Below are 22,872 nucleotides of genomic sequence, written 5' to 3'. Positions count from 1 at the left end.
CCCAGGAACAAGTTTGGGAAACCCTGCGTCAGGCTATTGATTTGTTTATTAAACATTTCAAGTAATCAGTTCAACCGTGAATCTTTTGTCTGGTAGAACTGCTAATGTGCAGTTACTTCAAAAGTTGAATTGAGTAGGCTTCATTAGCTAGCATGTCAACCAATGAGCTGCTGTGGAACTGCTCAGCTGACCCTAGCAAAAGCTGCCCCTACACCACAGATCTAGGATCAGATACCTACCAAACTTGACCTTAACCATATCTGAAAAATATCTGACCTCCTATCAGCGGTTAGGGGCATCTTTTGTGTCCTACGGATGAGTGGGCCCACCTTGGAGAGCTAAAAGAACCAGAGAGCAAAGAGGTAATTCATCATTATTGTAATAGTTTTATAGATCAGATCAACATGGCATGCAGTACAATACATACAGACTGACTACATATTGCACCATTAATAGATACTATAGGCTACACAAAGCACGTATATACTTGCCTTGATCAGAACTAAAAGCATGAATAGTAGTTATTGTAGTAATATTTTAAATACATATTGGAGTTTCATTTTGTTAAGCAGTCACATTTTGTACATAGTTTTAAAAATAAAGAAATGTAAACTTTAAAAACAGATTAATTTGGCCAGTGTAATGTTTTCTATATTTACTTCAATAGTAAAGCATTGGCATCACAATACATCCAGCATTACACATAAAATAAGTCATTCATTTAAGTGATTAAAATGAACTTATTCACTGATAAAGGTTTAAAATGAACGTATAAGGCAGTGAAACAATATAAAAAATGCACATATTATATTTGGATGAAACTATTTGCCATAGGGCCTAATTCAAAATGATACCAGATACTTCTAATACTTCCCATCACTGGCAAAGCCCAGACAACCCCCAACCTCACATAGGGGTAGACCATGGATGTTTTTAGGAGGGAACTATGTGCAGTTTGCTCTGATCTGGAGTGGAGGAGGAGGGTGAGAGCATAGGCCGATGACCTCTGACCCCTCCTCCAGACCAGCAGTCTTTGTCATTGCACCTTCATCAGAGAGGTGTCATAATTGTGACTTCATCATAGTGGCTAACAGTATTCTTTGTAATGACACTGTTGTTATGAAAAGTGAAAAATAAAAAACTGAATAAACAGTGATGGTAGAGTGAGACCTTGGTAGACACTGTGAGTCACTTAAAATATCCCGGACCACATCTAACACATTTCCTAACAAAGCAGATGCACATGAAGGAAAGGGCTGATATACGTACATATACACTATTGATAAAGAAGGGCTCACTCTTTGTTGTTTGATGAATGGATTGGTGAAAGTATTCTAAATTCCTTTTTAGGATATATTGGTTTGTTTGATTCTACATTTCCACACGTGTGCTCTGACCGAACAAGAACAAATACTTAAGTAAAAACCCAACATCCAAGGTCTTTCCTTTTGGAAAGGGGGTACAGTCTTTGACTGCAATTCCACATTCCTATGTCTGTCTCTGTATATTCATAGTGGCTGTTTTAACTCCTGCTGCATGTCCTGTAGTACCCTCCTGCATTCTGTCTCTCTAGTGTATGTTCTCTTCACTGTGGCTAGTTGAAACGTGAGGGGCCCTCAGTGGTGGGCCATAGCAGAACCATGCGTGTTGAATGGATGTTGAAAGACGTTGAAGTTGATTGGGGCTAGTGTGTGCTATTAGAGAGATTGGGTCATGGCTGGGGGATAGGGGGCAGGGGACCATCAGAGTGTCCTTTAGGTCCTTGGGATGACAGTCATTGTTTGGCCAAGGGGGTGTAGGTGAAGTGTCACTGGAGGCCTGGTCGCTTAGGGGAGGGGGCTGAGTAGGGTAAGGACGGGGGTTCCTTTCATCAGTGGACGTGGGGTTCCTTCTGATGTAACTCTGGTGGACCATTGGGGATGGGGCCTTATGAGGAACTGCTGCCGCTGCCAGTGGTGGTGGACCCCTGAGAATAAGAGAAGAGAATTAGACAAAGGTGGGAGGGATCTGGGACACTCACAGCCTTGTGATTGGCCAGACTATGACACGTCTCATGCAGCCGAGGTCTGTCAGTCTGACAAGGCATCAGGCAGAAGGACAGAGTGGAGGATTCTGGTGGTGGTGGGGCTATCGATGTACACCATGCTCCAAGATTACGTGAGGGAGAGAGTAGTTGCTAAGTAACTGGGTGATAAGTTTCCTTTTCTGTCCCTCTGCACAAAGAATTAGGTCAGGCATCACATCCCAGTGAAGACGAATTCACAAGGATCATTGTGTTGTGAACTCATCAACAGTCAGTCAAACAATCAAACAGTCAATCATTCACACCACAAACAGTACAGTCCAATCCACCAAACAAATAGTCTAAGATACAGTAGAACATGTCCCTGATCTGCATTAGTGATGGGAGTGAAGGGGATGAGCATGTATTAATATTACATGCAGAGGACCATATAGTTCTGTTTAGGGTTGCAGACATCCAGGAACTTTCCCAAAATCCCCTGTCTTTCCAGAATACCAGGTTGGAAGATTACCTGAATCAGGAGGGGGAAAGCAGGAAGTCCATAATCTTCCAAGCAGGATTACTGGAAAACCTAGGGATTTGGGGGAAGTTCTGCTACATGCTAACATGTATGTCAGCCTGGGTTGTAATATGTCTGTGGTGGTTGCTGGGAGGGTCTGGGAGGGCCGGGGAAGGATGCTGTGAGATGCATCAGTCAGGGATCAGTTGTGGTGTGCAAGAGGGGGCCGGACAATTGTACGATTTCCGTTTTTTTATTTTGTCTGTCATTCTGCGGCCCCCGGGGGCCAGATTCAGGGTTGAGTGCTCAGTAACTGGCTGCAATCAGGAGTTACACACAAGTGTGTGCCCTAAACAAAAAAGGAATCGCAGGAGAGAGGGCATACCGTCATCCATCCCCCTCTTTAATCTGGATTACAACTAAAGCCAGAGTTTCTGCCAAATAGATCCCAGATGATGATCAGCAGCGTTATGATTATCACAATGTCTCTGTCTGATGTCCTCTGAGGCCAATCAATTCCATTAGGTTGTTTCCCTGATAGGAAACCGTCCAGAGGTCACTGTTCTGCCAGAGAAGAAAGACCAAATGTACTTTAGAGTTAGGAAACTAGGGCAGCAGAACCTACATATCAGCATCGTAATAGTAGCATTGCTAGAGGATATTATTATGTAGTCAGAGCTGAGACGGGCCCAATAGGAGGAGGATATTATTATGTAGTCAGAGCTGAGACAGGCCCAATAGGAGGAGGATATTATTATGTAGTCAGAGCTGAGACGGGCCCAATAGGAGGAGGATATTATTATGTAGTCAGAGCTGAGACAGGCCCAATAGGAGGATGATATTATTATGTAGTCAGAGCTGAGACGGGCCCAATAGGAGGAGGATATTATTATGTAGTCAGAGCTGAGACAGGCCCAATAGGAGGATGATATTATTATGTAGTCAGAGCTGAGACGGTCCCAATAGGAGGAGGATATTATTATGTAGTCAGAGCTGAGACGGGCCCAATAGGAGGAGGATATTATTATGTAGTCAGAGCTGAGACGGGCCCAATAGGAGGAGCCTTGAGGATAAGAGTTTAACATGGGCAGCATTGGCTAGTTTGGGGATGAGGATCTGTTAAAAAGGGGCAAAAGGTCGATGCAGGACAGACCCAATCTGGTGCTTTTCATGGATGAAGCCATGAGGAACGGGGCAGGGGTATCACCAGAGTGACATTTGTGATCAAAACCACCGCTCCTCTTAACGAGAGGGGAAAAACACAGGACGAGAAGAACTCCACTGAAACAAAAACAGACACGAAAAAGAAAACACATCATTTCTGTAAGGCCATTTTAAAAGGGGTTCCCTGGGCGGTTGAGTGAGACTCCTGCATACCTCCAGCTGCACAGTGGACTTCCCTCATTTAGGGTACTTAAGAACAGGGAGAAAAGAAAGAAGCATTTCAATGGTCAAGACATTGCAGAACACAAGGAATCTTTCTGTATGCATGGTTATGGCCTATGGCTATACTCTCATTTTGTCATATTAATCACTCCATTTCTACTGAAGGGATTATCTGATCAATCTTGGGAAAAGTCTGAAAGTCAATACTTCAAAAATATATAGCCTACAGCCCAAAACAGACAAAACAGGATAGAAGGAAAAATGTCATGGCAACCTGAAAAGGGTAACATGAGTTGGTTAGGAAAACAACCGTTTCAGCAATCCACACACACAGTCACCCTCACACATAAGCGCACACACATAATTTATTCTACAAATACTTACCTTTTTACAAGAACCAGCCTTGATCAAGTAAAACATTTGTTATACATTGGAACGAGTGCGTAAATGTATAATAACACGAGAACAGATATTTCAGAACATGTAGATAGACTATGGATAGGCTATGGCTGGATTTTGAGGAATGACAGTGCACATTATTAGGTACAGAGAGAGTGGTGCACAGCAAAACAAGTTCACTACAGCCCTGACCCCTCTCTTGCTGCAGACCTCCTCCTGCTCTCTCTTCCCTACTGAGTGACGTAAGAGGAGGAGAGACAACCTCTGCAGCATGGAGGCGGGAGTGGCCTCATTGAGGCGTTCAGCTTGACGGCTCACTGAGAGAGAGAGAGGGGGGTTTATTCGGATGCATTTTAAATCAGGGGATGGAGATATTTGATGAAATGAAAGTCAATAAACAAATACCGATTAGAATAGATCATGCGATGTCAATAATGAGAGGAAGCCATTTGGTCCATCTAGACTCATAAAGGACAGGAAGTCTAATGTGAAACCGTAACCTTGTTTGTTTTGAAAGCTCAAGGGGTTTCTGTCTCATTTTCTTGTAGGCTGCACCATATATAAACAACATTGCTGCTGGCGCTGTGTAATCTCCATCACTGTGTGTTAGCTCTAGACGGATGCAGTATGGCTGTGTAATCTCCATCACTGTGTGTTAGCTCTAGACGGATGCAGTATGCAGGTACAGTCAGTGCGGTGAAATATAAGCCACACGCCATTCAACCTGTCAGACCAAAGTAGAGAGGCCTTTTTCCCAGCAGGTGCTGCAGCTGTTTGTTGAGGTGCTAGAGGGAGAAAATATACATTTATAACAGATGAATGAATTTCAGAGATAAAGGAACTAGGCCTGATTACCTGGCAATGCCAGAAGGGGACCTGTTTTTAGACTGGTAATGTGGTGGAAGGTGGAAATGTTACACCTGCCCTCTCAACACCTGACACTTTGTATACGGTATATCTGGGTAAACAGTATGCGACAAGTTTGTGTGAATAGGTTATGTGATGCCAAAAACATTATCAAATTTGATCTTACGCATAAGTTTCAGTAATTTTCCAAATTGCAGTTATTGAACAATATTTTATAAAATCATCATTGCTTCTTCTCAGAAATAAACAGAACTTGTACCCAAAGTGTTATATTTGTGTTATTCACGATGCCATCTTGGATTTACTTGTTGTTCTTACACAGTAGTGTGGTTCTAATCAACATTTTGTGTTGCTCTCTCATTACTGTAACTTCCCAACAACTTCACTGGGTTAACGTCACTTTGCTTGTCGTGGAACTGGAGGCGTATGCGTAGCCAATAGAGTCATGTCCATAATTAACAACACCCTTGATAAAAATGAGCAAAAAAGACTGTATAAAATAAATTATACAAATATTGAGATATATTGTACTCCCCAAAAATGTAGATATTGTTGTAACCCAATGATAAAATGTATAGAAATGCAGGAAATAAGCTTTAAAGCTGCTAAATTATTTTTAGCAACAAGAGGGGTGTGAACAGTTTGTGTCATGAACTGTGCTTGTGCCCGTAGAAATACGGCGCGCGTGGTGGGATGCAGGATATTCCCCAATGTTGGGGCCCCGAGTAAAAGAGCCCCTGTTTTAGGGCACACACTCTTAGAAAAAAATGTGACGGAAACTTCCGTTCATATGGTTCCCAGCAACTGACCGGACGTTCTGAGACCTCAAGCAGAGATTCACTACAGCTTCCATCTTAATCCATCCGGACCCGTCCCGTCAGTTCGTGGTGGAGGTCTGGTCCGCAAGGAGCAGTGTTCCCAGCCTACTGGATGTTTGTTTCCACACTCACCTGTCATCCTGGCTCCCATCGGACCTTGGCTTTGGTCCAACAATGTTTTTGGTGGCCGCCATGGTTCCTGATATCTCCTCGTTGCCGCCTGCACTGTGTGTGCAGAACAAGACCTCGGCTGGCCTCCTTCAACCACTCCCTGTACCTCACGGCCACTGGTCCCATATATCCTTGGACTTCATCACGGGTCTCCCTCCGTCAGATGGCAACACCACCATCCAAACGGTGGTGGATAGGTTTTCCTAAGCCACCCTAAGTTGCCCTCAGCTAATGAGACGGTCCAGCTCATGGTGCAGCACTTCTTACGGATCCATGGACTTCCGGTCAATATTGTCTCCAATCACGGTCTTCAGTTCTCATCCCGGTTCTGGAAGGCGTTCTGCACCCTCATTGCGTAGTCGGCCAGCCTGTCCTCTGGTTTTCATCCAACCCGGAGCCAGCAATTGGTGTAGGTGGATTATGCCCGCAACACCCTTCCCTGTTCTGCTACGGGTCTCTGGCTTTCCACTCGGGATCTGCCCCTCCGGGTGGAGTTCCGGAGGGGGGGGGGGGGGGGGGGGGTACGGGTCTCTGGCTTTCCATGGCTTTCCACTCGGGATCTGCCCCTCCGGGTGGAGTTCCGCAAACTTTCCCCACATTTTATCGACCTTTTCCCCATCTCTAAGGTCTTTCTATTGCCCCACACCCTCTGTATACATCCCACTTTCCATGTATCTAAAATGAAACCCTTGTCTCACAGCACTTTGTCTCTTGTTTCCAGGCCCACCCTTCTCCCCCATCTCATCGATGGCCATCTGGCATACACAGTTTGGTGACTCCTGAGTGTTCGACCGCAGGGCAGGGGATTCCAGTACCTGGTTGACTGGCCCGGAGGAGAGGTGTTTGGGGGACTGTCACACCCTGATCTGTTTCACCTGTCTTGTTATTGGATCCAACCCACACCAAGTGTCTCCCATTACATCATGTGTATTTATACCTGCGTTTTCTGTTTGTCCGTTGCCAGTTCATCTTGTCCCGTCAAGTCTTACCAGCGTGTTCCCGTGGTTCCCGTGCTATAGTTTTTGTTTTTCCTAGTCTTCCCAGTTCTGACTTTTCTGCCTGTCCTGACCCTGATCCCGCCTGCCGTCCTGTACCTGCCTGACTCTGATTTGGATTACGACTCTTTGCCTGCCTTAAACTTCTTATGGCTGCAGGGGCAGTATTGAGTAGCTTGGATGAAAGGTGCACAGAGGTGCCCAGAGTAAACGGCCTACTCCTCAGTCATAGTTGCTAATATTAGCATATTATTATTAGTATTGGATAGAAAACATTCTGAAGTTTCTAAAACTGTTTGAATTATGTCTGTGAGTATAACAGAACTCATTTGGCAGGCAAAAACCTGAGAAGTTTCACTTCCTGTTTGAATTTGTTCTGAGGGTGGCAGATTTTCAACCAAGCTCTCGTTGAAATTACAACGAGATATTGATGAGTTTTCGGCTTCCACTAGATGTTAACAGTCAATAGAACTTTGTCTGATGACTCTAATGTGAAGGGGGGCCGAAGGAGACAGGAATTAGTCACCACTGCCACGAGCTGACCACGCGCGTTCACGTGATAGGCAGCTCCGTTACATCGCTCAACTGAAGTCAATCTAATTCTCCGGTTGGAACGTTATTCAAGATATATGTTAACAACATTCTAAAGATTGATTCAGTACATCGTTTGACATGTTTCTACTGACTGTTATGGAACTTTTGGACATTTCGTCATGTTATAGTGGACGCGCTTTGTGACTTTGGAATTGTTTACCAAAGGCGCTAACCAAAGTAGCTAATTGGACATAAATAACGGACATTATCGAACAAATCAAGCATTTATTGTGGACCTGGGATTCCTAGGACTGCATTCTGATGAAGTTCATCAAAGGTAAGGAAACATTTATCATGTATTTTCTGGTTTCTGTTGACCCCAACATGGCGGCTAATTTGGCTATTGTTCTGAGCTCTGTCTCAGATTATTGCATGATTTGCTTTTTCCGTAAAGTTTAAAAAAAATCTGACACAGAGGTTGCATTAAGGAGAGGTATATCTATAATTCCATGTGTATAACTTGGAATTATAACTTTATTATATATTATTATATATATATATTATATTATATTATATTATTATATATATTATATATTATATATAACTTTATTATCATCTACATTTATGATGAGTATTTCTGTTGAAACGATGTGGCTATGCAAAATCACTTAATGTTTTTGGAACTAGTGAATGTAACGCGCCAATGTAAACTCAGATTTTTTGTTATAAATATAAACTTTATCAAACAAAACATGCATGTATTGTGTAACATGAAGTCCTATGAGTGTCATCTGATGAAGATAATCAAAGGTTAGTGAATAATTTTATCTCTATTTCTGCTTTTTCTGACTGCTATCTTTCGCTGGAAAAATGGCTGTGCTTATTGTGGTTTGGTGTGACCTAACATAATCGTTTGTAGTGCTTTCGCTATAAAGGATTTTTGAAATCGGACACTTTGGTGGGATTAACAACAAGATTACTTTTAAATTGATATAAGACACATGTATGTTTGAGGAATTTCAATTATGAGATTTCTGTTGTTTGAATTTGGCGCCCTGCACTTTCACTGGCTGTTGTCATATCGATCCCGGTAGCGGGATGCAGACATAAGAAGTTATTAACCTACCGATTGCTTGCACCTTGAACTAATAAACTCTGAGACTCATACTTTCCACCTCCTGTGTCTACATCTGGGTCTTAGCGTGAGCCGTGATAGTTATGGGGTAATGTGTGTAGATTGATGAGGGAATTAAAAATGTATATATATATTTTAGAACAAGGCTGTAACGTAACAAAATGTGGAAAAAGTCAAGGGGTCTGAATACTTTCAGATGGCACTGGAGAACCTAAAAGGGTTATTTGGCGTTCCCCATAGGAGAATCCTTTGAAGAACTAGTTTTGGTTCCAGGTAAAACCATTTGGGTTCCAGGTAGAATCATTTTCGGTACCATGAAGAACCCTTTCCAAAGAGGGTTCTACATGGAACCCAAAAGGGTTCTACCTGGATCAGAAAAGGGTTCTCCTATGGGAACATCTGAAGAACCCTTTTGGAACTCTTTTTCTAAGATTGCAGTGACTCAGTCATATTGTTGTTGCATTGTGCTTTGCTGTGGAGGTCATTCAGAGGTGGAGGTCCTTCTTACCTGCAGAGTAGAGGCTGCTGAGTCGCTGGTCTCTGTCAGGCCCGTGCTCCTTGGTAAACTCGACACAATGTATCTGGAGCCCGCCTTTGGCACAGGCTGTCTGACTACCAGCTTTCCTTTCCTGGTCTCTGCTAGAAACAGACTGTACCAGTAGGCATCGTTGGAGACAAGGGTGGAATCTGCGATGGTCGAGTTCCTCTCGCTGATCACGCTGTTCCTACTGGGAGGAGCCGCTTTGCTGGGCATCGGTTTCTGACACTTCAGCACACAGGTGACCAATATGGTGATCAGTAACAGAAAGGACACCGAGCCCAAGCCGATCACCAAATACAGGTTTAAGTCTGAAAATATGTCATATTCTAGAGGCACTTCAGTCATGTCAGAGTAGGCTTTAACAGCAGTCTCCACTGTTGACAGCTTGATGGTAACTGTAGCTGACAGAGCAGGTTCCCCGTTGTCCTTGGCGATGACAACCAGCCGTTGATGACGCGGATCTCTGTAACTGAACATTCTCATGGTCCGGATATCTCCATTGTATTGGTCCAGACTGAATAAGGTGGCGTCAGTAACCTGTAGAAACTGGTATGTAATCCGAGAGTTCTGGACCGAGTCCGTGTCTATGGCTATCACCTTGGAGACCAGGGATCCTTTATCGGTGGATCTGGGAATCTTTTCCTCCACCACGGAGCCGTGCACGCGCCACGGAGAGACTATGAACGGGGTGTTGTCGTTCTGATCAACAATAATGATGTGGACAGTCACATTACTGCTGAGAGGAGGAACACCAGAGTCTCTGGCCTCAATGTGGAAAAGGAACTCCTTCTCTATCTCATAGTCAAACGTCTTCAGTGCGTAAAGATTACCGTTCTCCGGATTGATGGAAAACAGGATGGAAATGGAGGTGTTCACTATCTCTTTTTCTATGATGAAATAAACTAGATACTGGTTTTCATGGAGGTCTGGATCAAACGCAGTGAGGGAACTTAGCAAGGCCCCAGGCGCGTTATTCTCCATAACGGGTATAGTGTAGAACGACTGGGGGAAAAGGGGAACGTTGTCGTTAACGTCTAGTAGTTCTAAAATCATCGTTTCGTTGTCAGATAGCGGAGGGGAACCCCTGTCTGTTACGGTAAAAGTTATGTCATATTCTGGGACCTTCTCACGGTCTAGAGGTTCTGATACTACTAACTCATAATAGTTATCGGAAGACTCTCTTAGTGCAAAAGGTAATTCATCCGCAATATGGATATCTACAATCCCATTTTCACCTGAATCTTTATCGCTGACACTGACAACTGCAATCACTGTGTCTACTGCTATATCCTCCTTTATAGGACTTTGATATGATTTGATTGATATTTCAGGATGATTGTCATTCATATCCGTCACTAGAATAGTTATTTTACACTGACCTGACAAAGAGTTGGTCCCCTTATCAGTTGCTATGACTTCCATATCATAAATCCTGAAGTCTTCATAATTTATCATTTCTTTCACCGTTATTTCTCCGTTATTAGGGTTTAAACTGAACGTTTCTTGTGTTTTCTCTGATGTATACAAGCTATATGAATATATTATTTCCGAATTGATACCATCATCTAAGTCTGTTGCATTCAATTTAACCACAAGGCTTCCTATTGGAAAGTTTTCCATTATATTTATATTATATGAATCTTTGTCAAACTGAGGGGCATTATCATTTGTGTCCAGGACACGAACAATTATGTTGGCTGTACCAGAGCGCGCGGGGACTCCACCATCTACAGCGGTGAGTATTAGGTTATGAACCTCCTGCTCCTCTCGGTTTAAAGCCTTTTTCAGAATCAAATCAGCAAACTTCGATCCATCCCTCCCGGTCTGAATTTCAATATCAAAATGATCACTTTCACTGATATGGTAGGTTTTTACAGAATTCGTGCCCACATCGGGGTCAATTGCATTGCTTAGAGAAAAACGCTCTCCGGCTGGGGTCGATTCAGAAATATCTAGGTTTATGATATCTCTACGAAAACGAGGCGCGTTGTCATTTATATCAACGATTTCCAATTCTATGTTAAATATCCGAACTGGATTTTCAATAATTACCTCCATTTTTAGAAAACAAGTTGTAGCTGTTTTAGAACTACAGAGGTATTCCCTGTCCATATTTTCAACAATATACAGCTCCCCCGTCTCTTTGTTCACGTCAAGATATTTCTTACCGGCGATGACATCTAACCGCATCTTGCGTTTGCTCAAGGTTTTCATATCTAGTCCCAAATCAGCAGCTAAATTAGCAACAACGGACCCTTCCTCCATTTCCTCGGGAATAGAATAGTGCGTAACAGCAGACGCCGTATTCATGGCTGCAGAGAGAAGAATAAAGGCCGAGACGTACCTTCTCCAGGACTGTCCATTAATACGCGAATCCATTGTTATAAATAGTTTGCTTTACTCCCAGTGTGAAGCAATTCCAAAACATACAATTGAACAGTGAAAATATTGAATAAGACAACACAACGACTGTTTCTAAAAAGTGCCAGGTTGTGTTTCAAATGATCCGTTCAAACGTGGTAGTTTCAGCACCACAGAGCTGTCCATATCACAATGCTCCCGTCTCGTCCCCGTGACGCAGCTCCCATGGAGACTATTACATCACTTACTAATGCTTTTCACTGGTGGACAGCGACGCTTTGCGTGTTTAACAAAACTTTGCATCTTTCATTTTAAAGTACTACAGACCTCATAGTATTAATGTATTACCAGTTAATTAAAAGTGTGCACATATAGATAGAAAATGAGGTGTCAAGTATAAAAATTCAAACGTTTACATCAGCAACAAGGAAAACATGCAATGCATTTCAGAGCAAAGAAGTTCCAACATTTAAGGTTGTATAAAATGGAGTAAGAATCTACCTGGGGAACACGCACTGACAAAGTTATAGCAAATGATGTTGAATCCGAGGTGAAGATATTTCTTACCTGCAGAGTAGAGGCTGCTGAGTCGCTGGTCTCTGTCAGGCCCGTGCTCCTTGGTAAACTGGACACAATATATCTGGAGCCCGCCTTTGGCACAGGCTGTCTGACTACCAGCTTTCCTTTCCTGGTCTCTGCTAGAAACAGACTGTACCAGTAGGCATCGTTGGAGACCAGGGTGGAATCTGCGATGGTCGAGTTCCTCTCGCTGATCACGCTGTTCCTACTGGGAGGAGCCGCTTTGCTGGGCATCGGTTTCTGACACTTCAGCACACAGGTGACCAATATGGTGATCAGTAACAGAAAGGACACCGAGCCCAAGCCGATCATCAAATACAGGTTTAAGTCTGAAAATATGTCATATTCTAGAGGCACTTCAGTCATGTCAGAGTAGGCTTTAACAGCAGTCTCCACTGTTGACAGCTTGATGGTAACTGTAGCTGAGAGAGCAGGTTCCCCGTTGTCCTTGGCGATGACAACCAGCCGTTGATGACGCGGATCTCTGTAACTGAACATTCTCATGGTCCGGATATCTCCATTGTATTGGTCCAGACTGAATAAGGTGGCGTCAGTAACCTGTAGAAACTGGTATGTAATCCGAGAGTTCTGGACCGAGTCCGTGTCTATGGCTATCACCTTGGAGACCAGGGATCCTTTATCGGTGGATCTGGGAATCTTTTCCTCCACCAAGGAGCCGTGCACGCGCCACGGAGAGACTATGACCGGGGTGTTGTCGTTCTGATCAACAATAATGATGTGGACAGTCACATTACTGCTGAGAGGAGGAACACCAGAGTCTCTAGCCTCAATGTGGAAAAGGAACTCCTTCTCTATCTCATAGTCAAACGTCTTCAGTGCGTAAAGATTACCATTCTCCGGATTGATGGAAAACAGCATGGAAACGGAGGTGTTCACTATCTCCTTTTCTATGATGAAATAAACTAGATACTGGTTTTCATGGAGGTCTGGATCAAACGCAGTGAGGGAACTTAGCAAGGCCCCAGGCGCGTTATTCTCCATAACGGGTATAGTGTAGAACGACTGGGGGAACTGTGGAACGTTGTCGTTAACGTCTAGTAGTTCTAAAGTAATCGTTTCGTTGTCAGATAGCGGAGGGGAACCCCTGTCTGTTACGGTAAAAGTTATGTCATATTCTGGGACCTTCTCACGGTCTAGAGGTTCTGATACTACTAACTCATAATAGTTATCGGAAGACTCTCTTAGTGCAAAAGGTAATTCATCCGCAATATGGATATCGACAATCCCATTTTCACCTGAATCTTTATCGCTGACACTGACAACTGCTATCACCGTGTCTACTGCTATATCCTCCTTTATAGGACTTTGATATGATTTGATTGATATTTCAGGATGATTGTCATTCATATCCGTCACTAGAATAGTTATTTTACACTGACCTGACAAAGAGTTGGTCCCCTTATCAGTTGCTATGACTTCCATATCATAAATCCTGAAGTCTTCATAATTTATCATTTCTTTCACCGTTATTTCTCCGTTATTAGAATTCAAACTGAAAGTGGCTTGAGTTTTCTCTGATGTATAGAGGCTATATGAATATATTATTTCCGAATTGGTACCCTCATCTAAGTCAGTTGCATTCAGTGTAACCACAAGGCTTCCAATTGGAACGTTTTCCATCACATTGATGGTGTAGCTTTCTTTATCAAATTGAGGGGCGTTGTCATTCGTATCTAGAACGCGAACAATGATGTTGGCTGTGCCTGTGCGTGAGGGGACTCCACCGTCTACAGCCGTGAGTATTAGATTATGAACCTCCTGCTTCTCTCGGTCTAAAGCCTTTTTCAGAATCAAATCAGCAAACTTTGACCCGTCTCGTCCGGCCTGAATTTCTATATTAAAATGATGACTTTCTCTTAGATGGTAGGTTTTCACAGAATTAGTGCCGACGTCAGGATCCACGGCGTTGTTCAAAGATAAGCGTTCTCCTATTGCAGTCGACTCGGATATATCCAAATGCATTTCGTCTCTTCGAAAATAAGGTGAATTGTCGTTGATATCCATGATTTCTAGCTCAATATTAAACATTCGTAATGGGTTTTCAATTGTAGCGTCCAGTTTAAGAAAGCAATTGGTTTTAGAGCTGCAAAGATGTTCTCTGTCCATTTTCTGTAAAATGTAAAGCTCTCCGGTATCTTTGTTAACCTCCAGATATTTTTTATTGGCGACAACATCCAATCGCATCTTGCGTCTATTCAATGTTTTCACATCCAGTCCCAAATCAGTAGCTAAATTGGCAACAACGGAGCCTTCCTCCATTTCTTCTGGAATAGAATAATGGGTTACGGCAGACGACGTGTTCATGGTGGTAGAGAGAAGAAGAAAGACCGATACGTACCTTCTCCACCGTTGAACGAGGCAATGCGACTCCATCGTTTGATTGTTGTTATCCGTGGGTAATGCAATACAAAAACCGGGACCTTCTGATGATGCTTTGAGAAGCCAAACGAGTCGACAAGTGTACCGATATGTATTTTAGATAATCGTTTTACAGCGATGGATTCAGTACCAGGGAGATGTCCACAGACATTGCTTTGCTTTCTTCGCTGTGACGAACTGTCATGGCGACTGTTACTTCACAGAACAGTGCCTTTTATTGGTGAGCAGCGACACTTTGCGCATTTTACCAGCATTCGCACATGCGAATTAAAATCTTGCAGGCAAGTTTTAATTGCCTAAAATAGGTTGAATAGAAGAGAAAGTAGGCCTGTGCGTAGTTTTTTTTCTTCGGTTATCATACTTGTTCACAACTACCCCAATATTATATGCATCAATGTCTCACCATGCCTTCACTTTGTGCCCTGGTTTTACACGAAGAGATACAGCACATTATTGTCAAAGCGATTGATTATAAGTAATTTGGTTAAAACAGATGGAGATTGCTTTCTTACCTGCAGAGTAGAGGCTGCTGAGTCGCTGGTCTCTGTCAGGCCCGTGCTCCTTGGTAAACTGGACACAATGTATCTGGAGCCCGCCTTTGGCACAGGCTGTCTGACTACCAGCTTTCCTTTCCTGGTCTCTGCTAGAAACAGACTGTACCAGTAGGCATCGTTGGAGACCAGAGTGGAATCTGCGATGGTTGAGTTCCTCTCGCTGATCACGCTGTTCCTACTGGGAGGAGCCGCTTTGCTGGGCATCGGTTTCTGACACTTCAGCACACAGGTGACCAATATGGTGATCAGTAACAGAAAGGACACCGAGCCCAAGCCGATCATCAAATACAGGTTTAAGTCTGAAAATATGTCATATTCTAGAGGCACTTCAGTCATGTCAGAGTAGGCTTTAACAGCAGTCTCCACTGTTGACAGCTTGATGGTAACTGTAGCTGAGAGAGCAGGTTCCCCGTTGTCCTTGGCGATGACAACCAGCCGTTGATGACGCGAATCTCTGTAACTGAACATTCTCATGGTCCGGATATCTCCATTGTATTGGTCCAGACTGAATAAGGTGGCGTCAGTAACCTGTAGAAACTGGTATGTAATCCGAGAGTTCTGGACCGAGTCCGTGTCTATGGCTATCACCTTGGAGACCAGGGATCCTTTATCGGTGAATCTGGGAATCTTTTCCTCCACCACGGAGCCGTGCACGCGCCACGGAGAGACTATGACCGGGGTGTTGTCGTTCTGGTCCACAATAATGATGTGGACAGTCACGTTACGGCTGAGAGGAGGAACACCAGAGTCTCTGGCCTCAATGTGGAAAAGGAACTCCTTCTCTATCTCATAGTCAAACGTCTTCAGTGCGTAAAGATTACCGTTCTCCGGATTGATGGAAAACAGCATGGAAACGGAGGTGTTCACTATCTCCTTCTCTATGATGAAATAAACCAGATACTGGTTTTCATGGAGGTCTGGATCAAACGCAGTGAGGGAACTTAGCAAGGCCCCAGGCGCGTTATTCTCCATAACGGGTATAGTGTAGAACGACTGGGGGAACTGTGGAACGTTGTCGTTAACGTCTAGTAGTTCTAAAGTCATCGTTTCGTTGTCAGATAGCGGAGGGGAACCCCTGTCTGTTACGGTAAAAGTTATGTCATATTCTGGGACCTTCTCACGGTCTAGAGGTTCTGATACTACTAACTCATAATAGTTATCGGAATTCTCTCTTAGTGCAAAAGGTAATTCATCAGGAATACGAATATCTACAATCCCATTTTCACCTGAATCTTTATCGCTGACACTGACAACTGCTATTACTGTGTCTACTGCTATATCCTCCTTTATAGGACTTTGAAATGATTTGATTGACATTTCTGGATGATTATCATTCATATCTGTCACTAAAATAGTTAATTTACACTGACCTGACAAAGAGTTGGCCCCCTTATCTGTTGCTATGACTTCCATGTCATAGATCCTAAAGTCTTCATAATTGATCATTTCCTTTACAGTTATCTCACCGCTATCAGGATTTAATTTGAACGTGCCCTGTGTCTTTTCTGTTGTATAAAGACTGTATGAGTATATTACTTCTGCATTTGACCCTTCGTCTAAGTCTGTTGCGTTTAACTTCACTACAAGATTTCCGATTGGGGAGTTCTCCGGTACGTTTATATGAAAGCTTTCCTTTTCAAAATAAGGGGCGTTGTCATTTGTATCTAACACATGAACAATGATGCTGGCTGTACCCGAGCGCGTGGGTACCCCGCTGTCTACAGCCGTGAGTATTAGATTTTGAAACGCCTGCTTCTCTCGGTCTAAAGCCGTTTTCAGAATCAAATCAGCAAACTTCGATCCGTCTCTTCCAGTCTGAATTTCAATACCAAAATGGTGGCTTTCGCTAAGATGATAGGTTTTCACCGAGTTTGCACCAATATCAGGGTCAACCGCATTGCTTAAAGAAAATCGCTCACCTAACGGTGTAGACTCGGATATATCTAAATGTATTGTATCTCTTCGAAATTGTGGCGCATTATCATTGATATCCATTATTTCTAACTCTATGTTAAATATCCTCAGTGGGTTCTCAAGGACAACTTCCATTTTTAAATAACAAGTAGCTGTCTTAATGTTGCAAAGCAGTTCCCTGTCTATCTTCTCAGCGATATACATTTCTCCTGTGTCCTTATTAACGTCCACATATTTCTTATTAGCTATGGTATCTAACCGCATCTTGCGGTTGCTTAAGGTTTTCATGTCCAGTCCCAAATCAGTGGCTAGATTAGCAACAATAGAGCCTTCCTCCATTTCTTCGGGAATAGAATAATGGGTAACGGCAGATGCCATGTTCAGGACTGCAGAGAAAAGCAGAAAGACCGAGACGTACCTCCTCGAGGGATGAATGATCCGATGTACATCCATTGTTTCAAATGATTGCTTATCATGCGCAAAGCAAAATTGAAAACGTGAGGATTGTGATAATATGTAAATAGTCAACCGTTTGGGAGTAGAAGCGAGACGTGTTTAAGATAATCCTTTGTCAAAGCGATGGTTTCAGAACCAGGGAGCTGTCCAGATAAAGGACCTTGCTTTCTTCCTTGTTACAAACTGTCATTGCGACTTTACATCACAAGAGGTGTGTTTTATTGGTGAGCAGCGACACTTTGTGCATTTACCAGCATTCACATATCTACATGAAAACGGTACACTTGTTGTGGTCTATGAATGCTGTATAATGAGAAAGAAAAGTTTACGTCGTTATTTTTAATAAATTGTTTTTAAAGGGCATGGGAATATGTATATATATATATTGTCAATTTCGCTACGTTTGTCAAATCTAATGTTGTCATCATTTTTATAAACATTGCATGGCATTGTATAGTTTAAACGTTCGGTAGAGGGAGGAAAGGTTTATCAGTTTGTTGTTTTGGTCATTCTTGTTGTTCACCGCTACCCCTTATCAAATTTACATTTTGTACCAAATTACGCCCTAAATGATGGCTTTTACGCAGCATGATTATCAAAAAAAGGCTGTAGGTAATTTGGTTAAAACAGATGGAGATTGCTTTCTTACCTGCAGAGTAGAGGCTGCTGAGTCGCTGGTCTCTGTCAGGCCCGTGCTCCTTGGTAAACTGGACACAATGTATCTGGAGCCCGCCTTTGGCACAGGCTGTCTGACTACCAGCTTTCCTTTCCTGGTCTCTGCTAGAAACAGACTGTACCAGTAGGCATCGTTGGAGACCAGAGTGGAATCTGCGATGGTCGAGTTCCTCTCGCTGGTCACGCTGTTCCTACTGGGAGGAGCCGCTTTGCTGGGCATCGGTTTCTGACACTTCAGCACACAGGTGACCAATATGGTGATCAGTAACAGAAAGGACACCGAGCCCAAGCCGATCACCAAATACAGGTTTAAGTCTGAAAATATGTCATATCCTAGAGGCACTTCAGTCATGTCAGAGTAGGCTTTAACAGCAGTCTCCACTGTTGACAGCTTGATGGTAACTGTAGCTGAGAGAGCAGGTTCCCCGTTGTCCTTGGCGATGACAACCAGCCGTTGATGACGCGGATCTCTGTAACTGAACATTCTCATGGTCCGGATATCTCCATTGTATTGGTCCAGACTGAATAAGGTGGCGTCAGTAACCTGTAGAAACTGGTATGTAATCCGAGAGTTCTGGACCGAGTCCGTGTCTATGGCTATCACCTTGGAGACCAGGGATCCTTTATCGGTGGATCTGGGAATCTTTTCCTCCACCACGGAGCCGTGCACGCGCCACGGAGAGACTATGACCGGGGTGTTGTCGTTCTGGTCCACAATAATGATGTGGACAGTCACGTTACTGCTGAGCGGAGGAACACCAGAGTCTCTGGCTTCAATGTGGAAAAAGAACTCCTTCTCTATCTCATAGTCAAACGTCTTCAGTGCGTAAAGATTGCCGTTCTCCGGATTGATGGAAAACAGCATGGAAATGGAGGTGTTCACTATCTCTTTTTCTATGATGAAATAAACTAGATACTGGTTTTCATGGAGGTCTGGATCAAACGCAGTGAGGGAACTTAGCAAGGCCCCAGGCGCGTTATTCTCCATAACGGGAATAGTATTGAACGACTGGGGGAAGAGTGGCGCGTTATCATTGACGTCCAACAGATGTAAAGTTATCGTTTCATTATCAGACAAGGAGGGCCTTCCTCCGTCCGTCACAACGAGCGTGATATCATATTCTGGAACTTTCTCACGATCTAATGTTTCCGAGACAATGAGCTCGTAAAGGAAGTCAGACGACTTGTTCAAAACAAATGGCACCTGTTGGTTTATAGATAGGTTCACTTTGCCATTGTCACCTGTGTCCCTGTCGCTTATACCTACGATTGCTATGACTGTCCCAACCTGAATGTTCTCATTAACTGTACTCTTATACGATTTAACGGCTATCTCTGGATAGTTGTCGTTTGTATCTGTAACGTCAACTAAAATTTTACATTGACCCAATAGGGGATGCTGTCCTTTGTCCTTAACCTCAACATGCATCTCGTAAAACTTCATATCTTCATAATCAATAGTTCCTTTCACTGTTATCTCTCCTGTGTTTGGATTCAGTGCAAATACGTATTGTGTTTTCTCTGACGTGTAAAGTGTGAATGAATATGTGATGTCTGCATTTGGCCCTTCATCTAAATCTGTGGCGTTTAGCTTCATTACTAGCGTTCCAATCGCGGAGTTTTCTGTCACATTAACGGTATAAACCGAACGGTCGAATCGAGGGGCGTTATCGTTTGTATCCAGCACTCTAACAACGATATTAGCTGTACCAGATTGCGATGGGACCCCGCCATCTACAGCCGTGAGTATTAAGTTATGAACGGCGTTCTCCTCCCGGTCCAAAGCCTTTGTCAAGACCAAGTCAACATATTTAGTACCATCACTCCCAGTCTGGATTTCTATGGTAAAATGCTCGCTAGCACTGAGCTGGTAGGTTTTGACTGTATTTATACCAACATCCGGGTCCACTGCATTAGGAAGGGAGAATCTCTCTCCTGGTGTAGCTGATTCTGAAACATCAAGCTCTATTCTGTCCCTACGAAAATGAGGTGCGTTATCATTAATATCTGTTATTCCCAATTCTATGTTAAATATGCGTAAAGGGCTTTCAATGATAACGTCCAATTTTAAAAAACAGTCGGTAGTCTTAGTGGTGCAAAGATACTCCCTGTCTATTTTCTCTACAATATACAGCTCACCTGTCTTTTTGTTGACGTCCAAAAACTTCTTGCTATGGAAAATATCAAGTTTTACCTCGCGATGAGCCAGACCTGCAAGTTCCAGTCCCAAATCTGCGGCTAAATTGGCCACTACAGAACCTCTCTCCATCTCTTCGGGTATGGAATACCGCGTCACAGACAAAGCGCTGCCCCATAACGCACAGAACACAAAGACAGCCGAGAAAACCCTTCTCTCCCGATACATCCTGGACGTTGAACTCCACTCAGATTTAACTAGACTCCCTATATTCGGATGCTATTAAGGCTTCTATAAAATTCTATATAGTAGCCTGGTGTTCAGACCAGTGTTGTTGTAAATTAAATAGCCATGTTTGTTTAAGCTAAAACAGGTCTGTCCTACAGCAGAGATGGATGAGAATGTCATGGCTCCCTCTCAGCAGAGCTGAGACATTTACTGGTGAACAGCGACACCATCTGGCTAACGCAGGAGGGGAGTCCGGGAGAGAGGCCACTGGTTGTTGTGATGTTGCAGAATTGTCTACTTAAGCAAGACAGTACTGATAGAGATATAAAATAGTAAATATTGTGCTGTATTACTAAGTAGGCTGTTAATATTCATATTACTAAGAACGAAGGGCATGTTAACCTGTACTATTGTATTATGCCTATCTATTGTTTTCACGGTTGATGTGATAATCAGTGAATAAATCAAAAACAGTGAAATCAAAACCCCACTTATTTTTCATAGTCCTAGTCCAAATCTAAAATGTACTTAGCATCTAGCCCACAATCATTATTTTATCTTCCTTGATTCTAAATGTATGTTGTTTTTATTGTATATAATTGTATATTTTTCAATATAACTCTGTAATGAAAAGCGCAATACAAATTTCAATGTATTATCATTAAATCTAGCGCCAAATCCATGTGATTGGAATTAACTGACTTCCATTCACTGATTATGACATCACCGGTGAAAAAAATATGAATGAAACACCTTTTTGCTGTCTAGAATCTTATAATGTGACGCAACAATAGACCATTGGCTTGAATTTCAGCACCACACCAGTGGACAGCTCCCGGAGAACACGTCATAATCACTAGCTAGGTTTCCATCCAATTTGTGAAAGATTTTCAGATGAATATTCTCAAATCTGCCTAAAACAATATGCGCATTTTCCCACCAGAGATGTGTTTCCATCGAACCTACTTATTGCCGATTAAAGACTGTGCGTGATGACATTGTGCACCGAATGAAAAATACAAGTTAAATGGGTTTCCATCGCATTTTCAACTCTCCTGATGGTTTTGTCACAAACACGGTTGCGTTAAATAGCAAACATGCCCACTCTAGTCTAGGCACGTGCGCTCTAGCCGACACCTTGCATATACAGTGCTGGTAGGCTACTTGCATAATGAGATTATTATGGAATAATAGCTATTCAAATGTTTTTTTATAATAATTGTCAAACGGCAACCAAGCATCGATCATCATGTCACCATAATAAGATGTGTATTGGCAAGGAGCATCAAGCTCATCACGTGCACTTTCACCACCCTGTGAAGTTCATCATTATGTATTTAATCTGTGGCCTAATAACCTGCATGGTTTCCGAGTCATAGTGGGAGGACCACACAACATATCATCGCGTGACTCCAAGTTAACTTCAATATGATAGTTATTATATCAATATTTCCGCATGAAGGGGTGCTGCAATTCTTATGCCGATGAGGGGATGCAGACGTTTTTCCCCGCTATGAAGATGTCTATATCGGTCCGCTAATACAGGACTAGTAAAGGCCCATTGCACTACTTTTGTGAAAACAATTAAAGGAAATGTATTTGAGTGTTTACCAGTATTTGTAACTTGAGTCTGATAATTATCTCTACAAAACAGTTCATCTGATAATACTTGTGGAATATTTTAATACTTGATATACAGGACCAGTCAAAAGTTTGGACACACCTACTCATTCAAGGGTTTTTCTTTATTTTTACAATTTTCTACATTTTAGAATAATAGTGAAGACATCAAAACTATGAAATAACACATATGAAATCATGTAGTAACCCAAAAAAAATAACAAATCAAAATACAGTTGAAGTTGGAAGATTACATACACCTGAGCCAAATACGTTTAAACTCAGTTTTTAACAATTCCTGACATTTAATCCCTGCCTTAGGTCAGTTAGGATCACCACTTTATTTAAAAAATGTGAAATGTCAGAATAGTAGTAGAGAGAATGATTTATTTCAGCTTTTATTTCTTTCATCACATTCCCAGTGGGTCAGAAGTTTACATACACTCAATTAGTATTTGGTAGCATTGCCTTTAAATTGTTTAACTTGGGTCAAACGTTTTGGGTAGCCTTCCACAAGCGTCCCACAATAAATTGGGTGAATTTTATCCAATTCCTCCTGACAAAGCTGGTGTAACTGAGT

At 42.7% G+C, this 22,872-nt stretch overlaps 4 protein-coding genes across 5 annotated transcripts; all 4 read right to left on the bottom strand.

Moving 5' to 3' along the window:
* Positions 1-366: 366 nt before the first annotated feature.
* Positions 367-11,747, bottom strand: LOC129827743 (protocadherin alpha-C2-like). Of its 2 annotated transcripts, XM_055888854.1 has the most exons (3): positions 9,336-11,747; positions 3,900-3,935; positions 367-1,966 (listed from the first exon to the last, which is right to left on the bottom strand). In XM_055888854.1, exons 1-2 carry the CDS (start codon positions 11,745-11,747, stop codon positions 3,924-3,926), a joined length of 2,424 nt encoding a protein of 807 aa, XP_055744829.1. In that variant the 3' UTR covers positions 367-1,966; positions 3,900-3,923. The 2 variants fall into 2 exon arrangements, with proteins under 2 accessions (XP_055744829.1, XP_055744828.1); XM_055888853.1 differs by lacking the exon at positions 3,900-3,935.
* Positions 11,748-12,131: 384 nt separating this feature from the next.
* LOC129827741 (protocadherin beta-16-like) lies at positions 12,132-14,702 on the bottom strand. Its single transcript, XM_055888851.1, has one exon. The coding sequence runs from the start codon at positions 14,700-14,702 to the stop codon at positions 12,147-12,149; it is 2,556 nt and encodes an 851-aa protein (XP_055744826.1). The 3' UTR covers positions 12,132-12,146.
* Positions 14,703-15,131: 429 nt separating this feature from the next.
* On the bottom strand, positions 15,132-17,639 carry LOC129827742 (protocadherin beta-16-like). Its single transcript, XM_055888852.1, has one exon. It carries the CDS (start codon positions 17,627-17,629, stop codon positions 15,137-15,139), a length of 2,493 nt encoding a protein of 830 aa, XP_055744827.1. The 5' UTR covers positions 17,630-17,639; the 3' UTR covers positions 15,132-15,136.
* A 547-nt stretch (positions 17,640-18,186) lies between these two features.
* LOC129827744 (protocadherin alpha-C2-like) lies at positions 18,187-20,875 on the bottom strand. The gene has a single exon (XM_055888855.1). It carries the CDS (start codon positions 20,670-20,672, stop codon positions 18,228-18,230), a length of 2,445 nt encoding a protein of 814 aa, XP_055744830.1. The 5' UTR covers positions 20,673-20,875; the 3' UTR covers positions 18,187-18,227.
* Positions 20,876-22,872: the final 1,997 nt, after the last annotated feature.

This window comes from Salvelinus fontinalis, chromosome 29 (assembly GCF_029448725.1).
Source record: "Salvelinus fontinalis isolate EN_2023a chromosome 29, ASM2944872v1, whole genome shotgun sequence".
Lineage (NCBI taxonomy): Eukaryota > Metazoa > Chordata > Actinopteri > Salmoniformes > Salmonidae > Salvelinus > Salvelinus fontinalis.
This window is presented reverse-complemented; position numbering and strand designations above follow the sequence as displayed.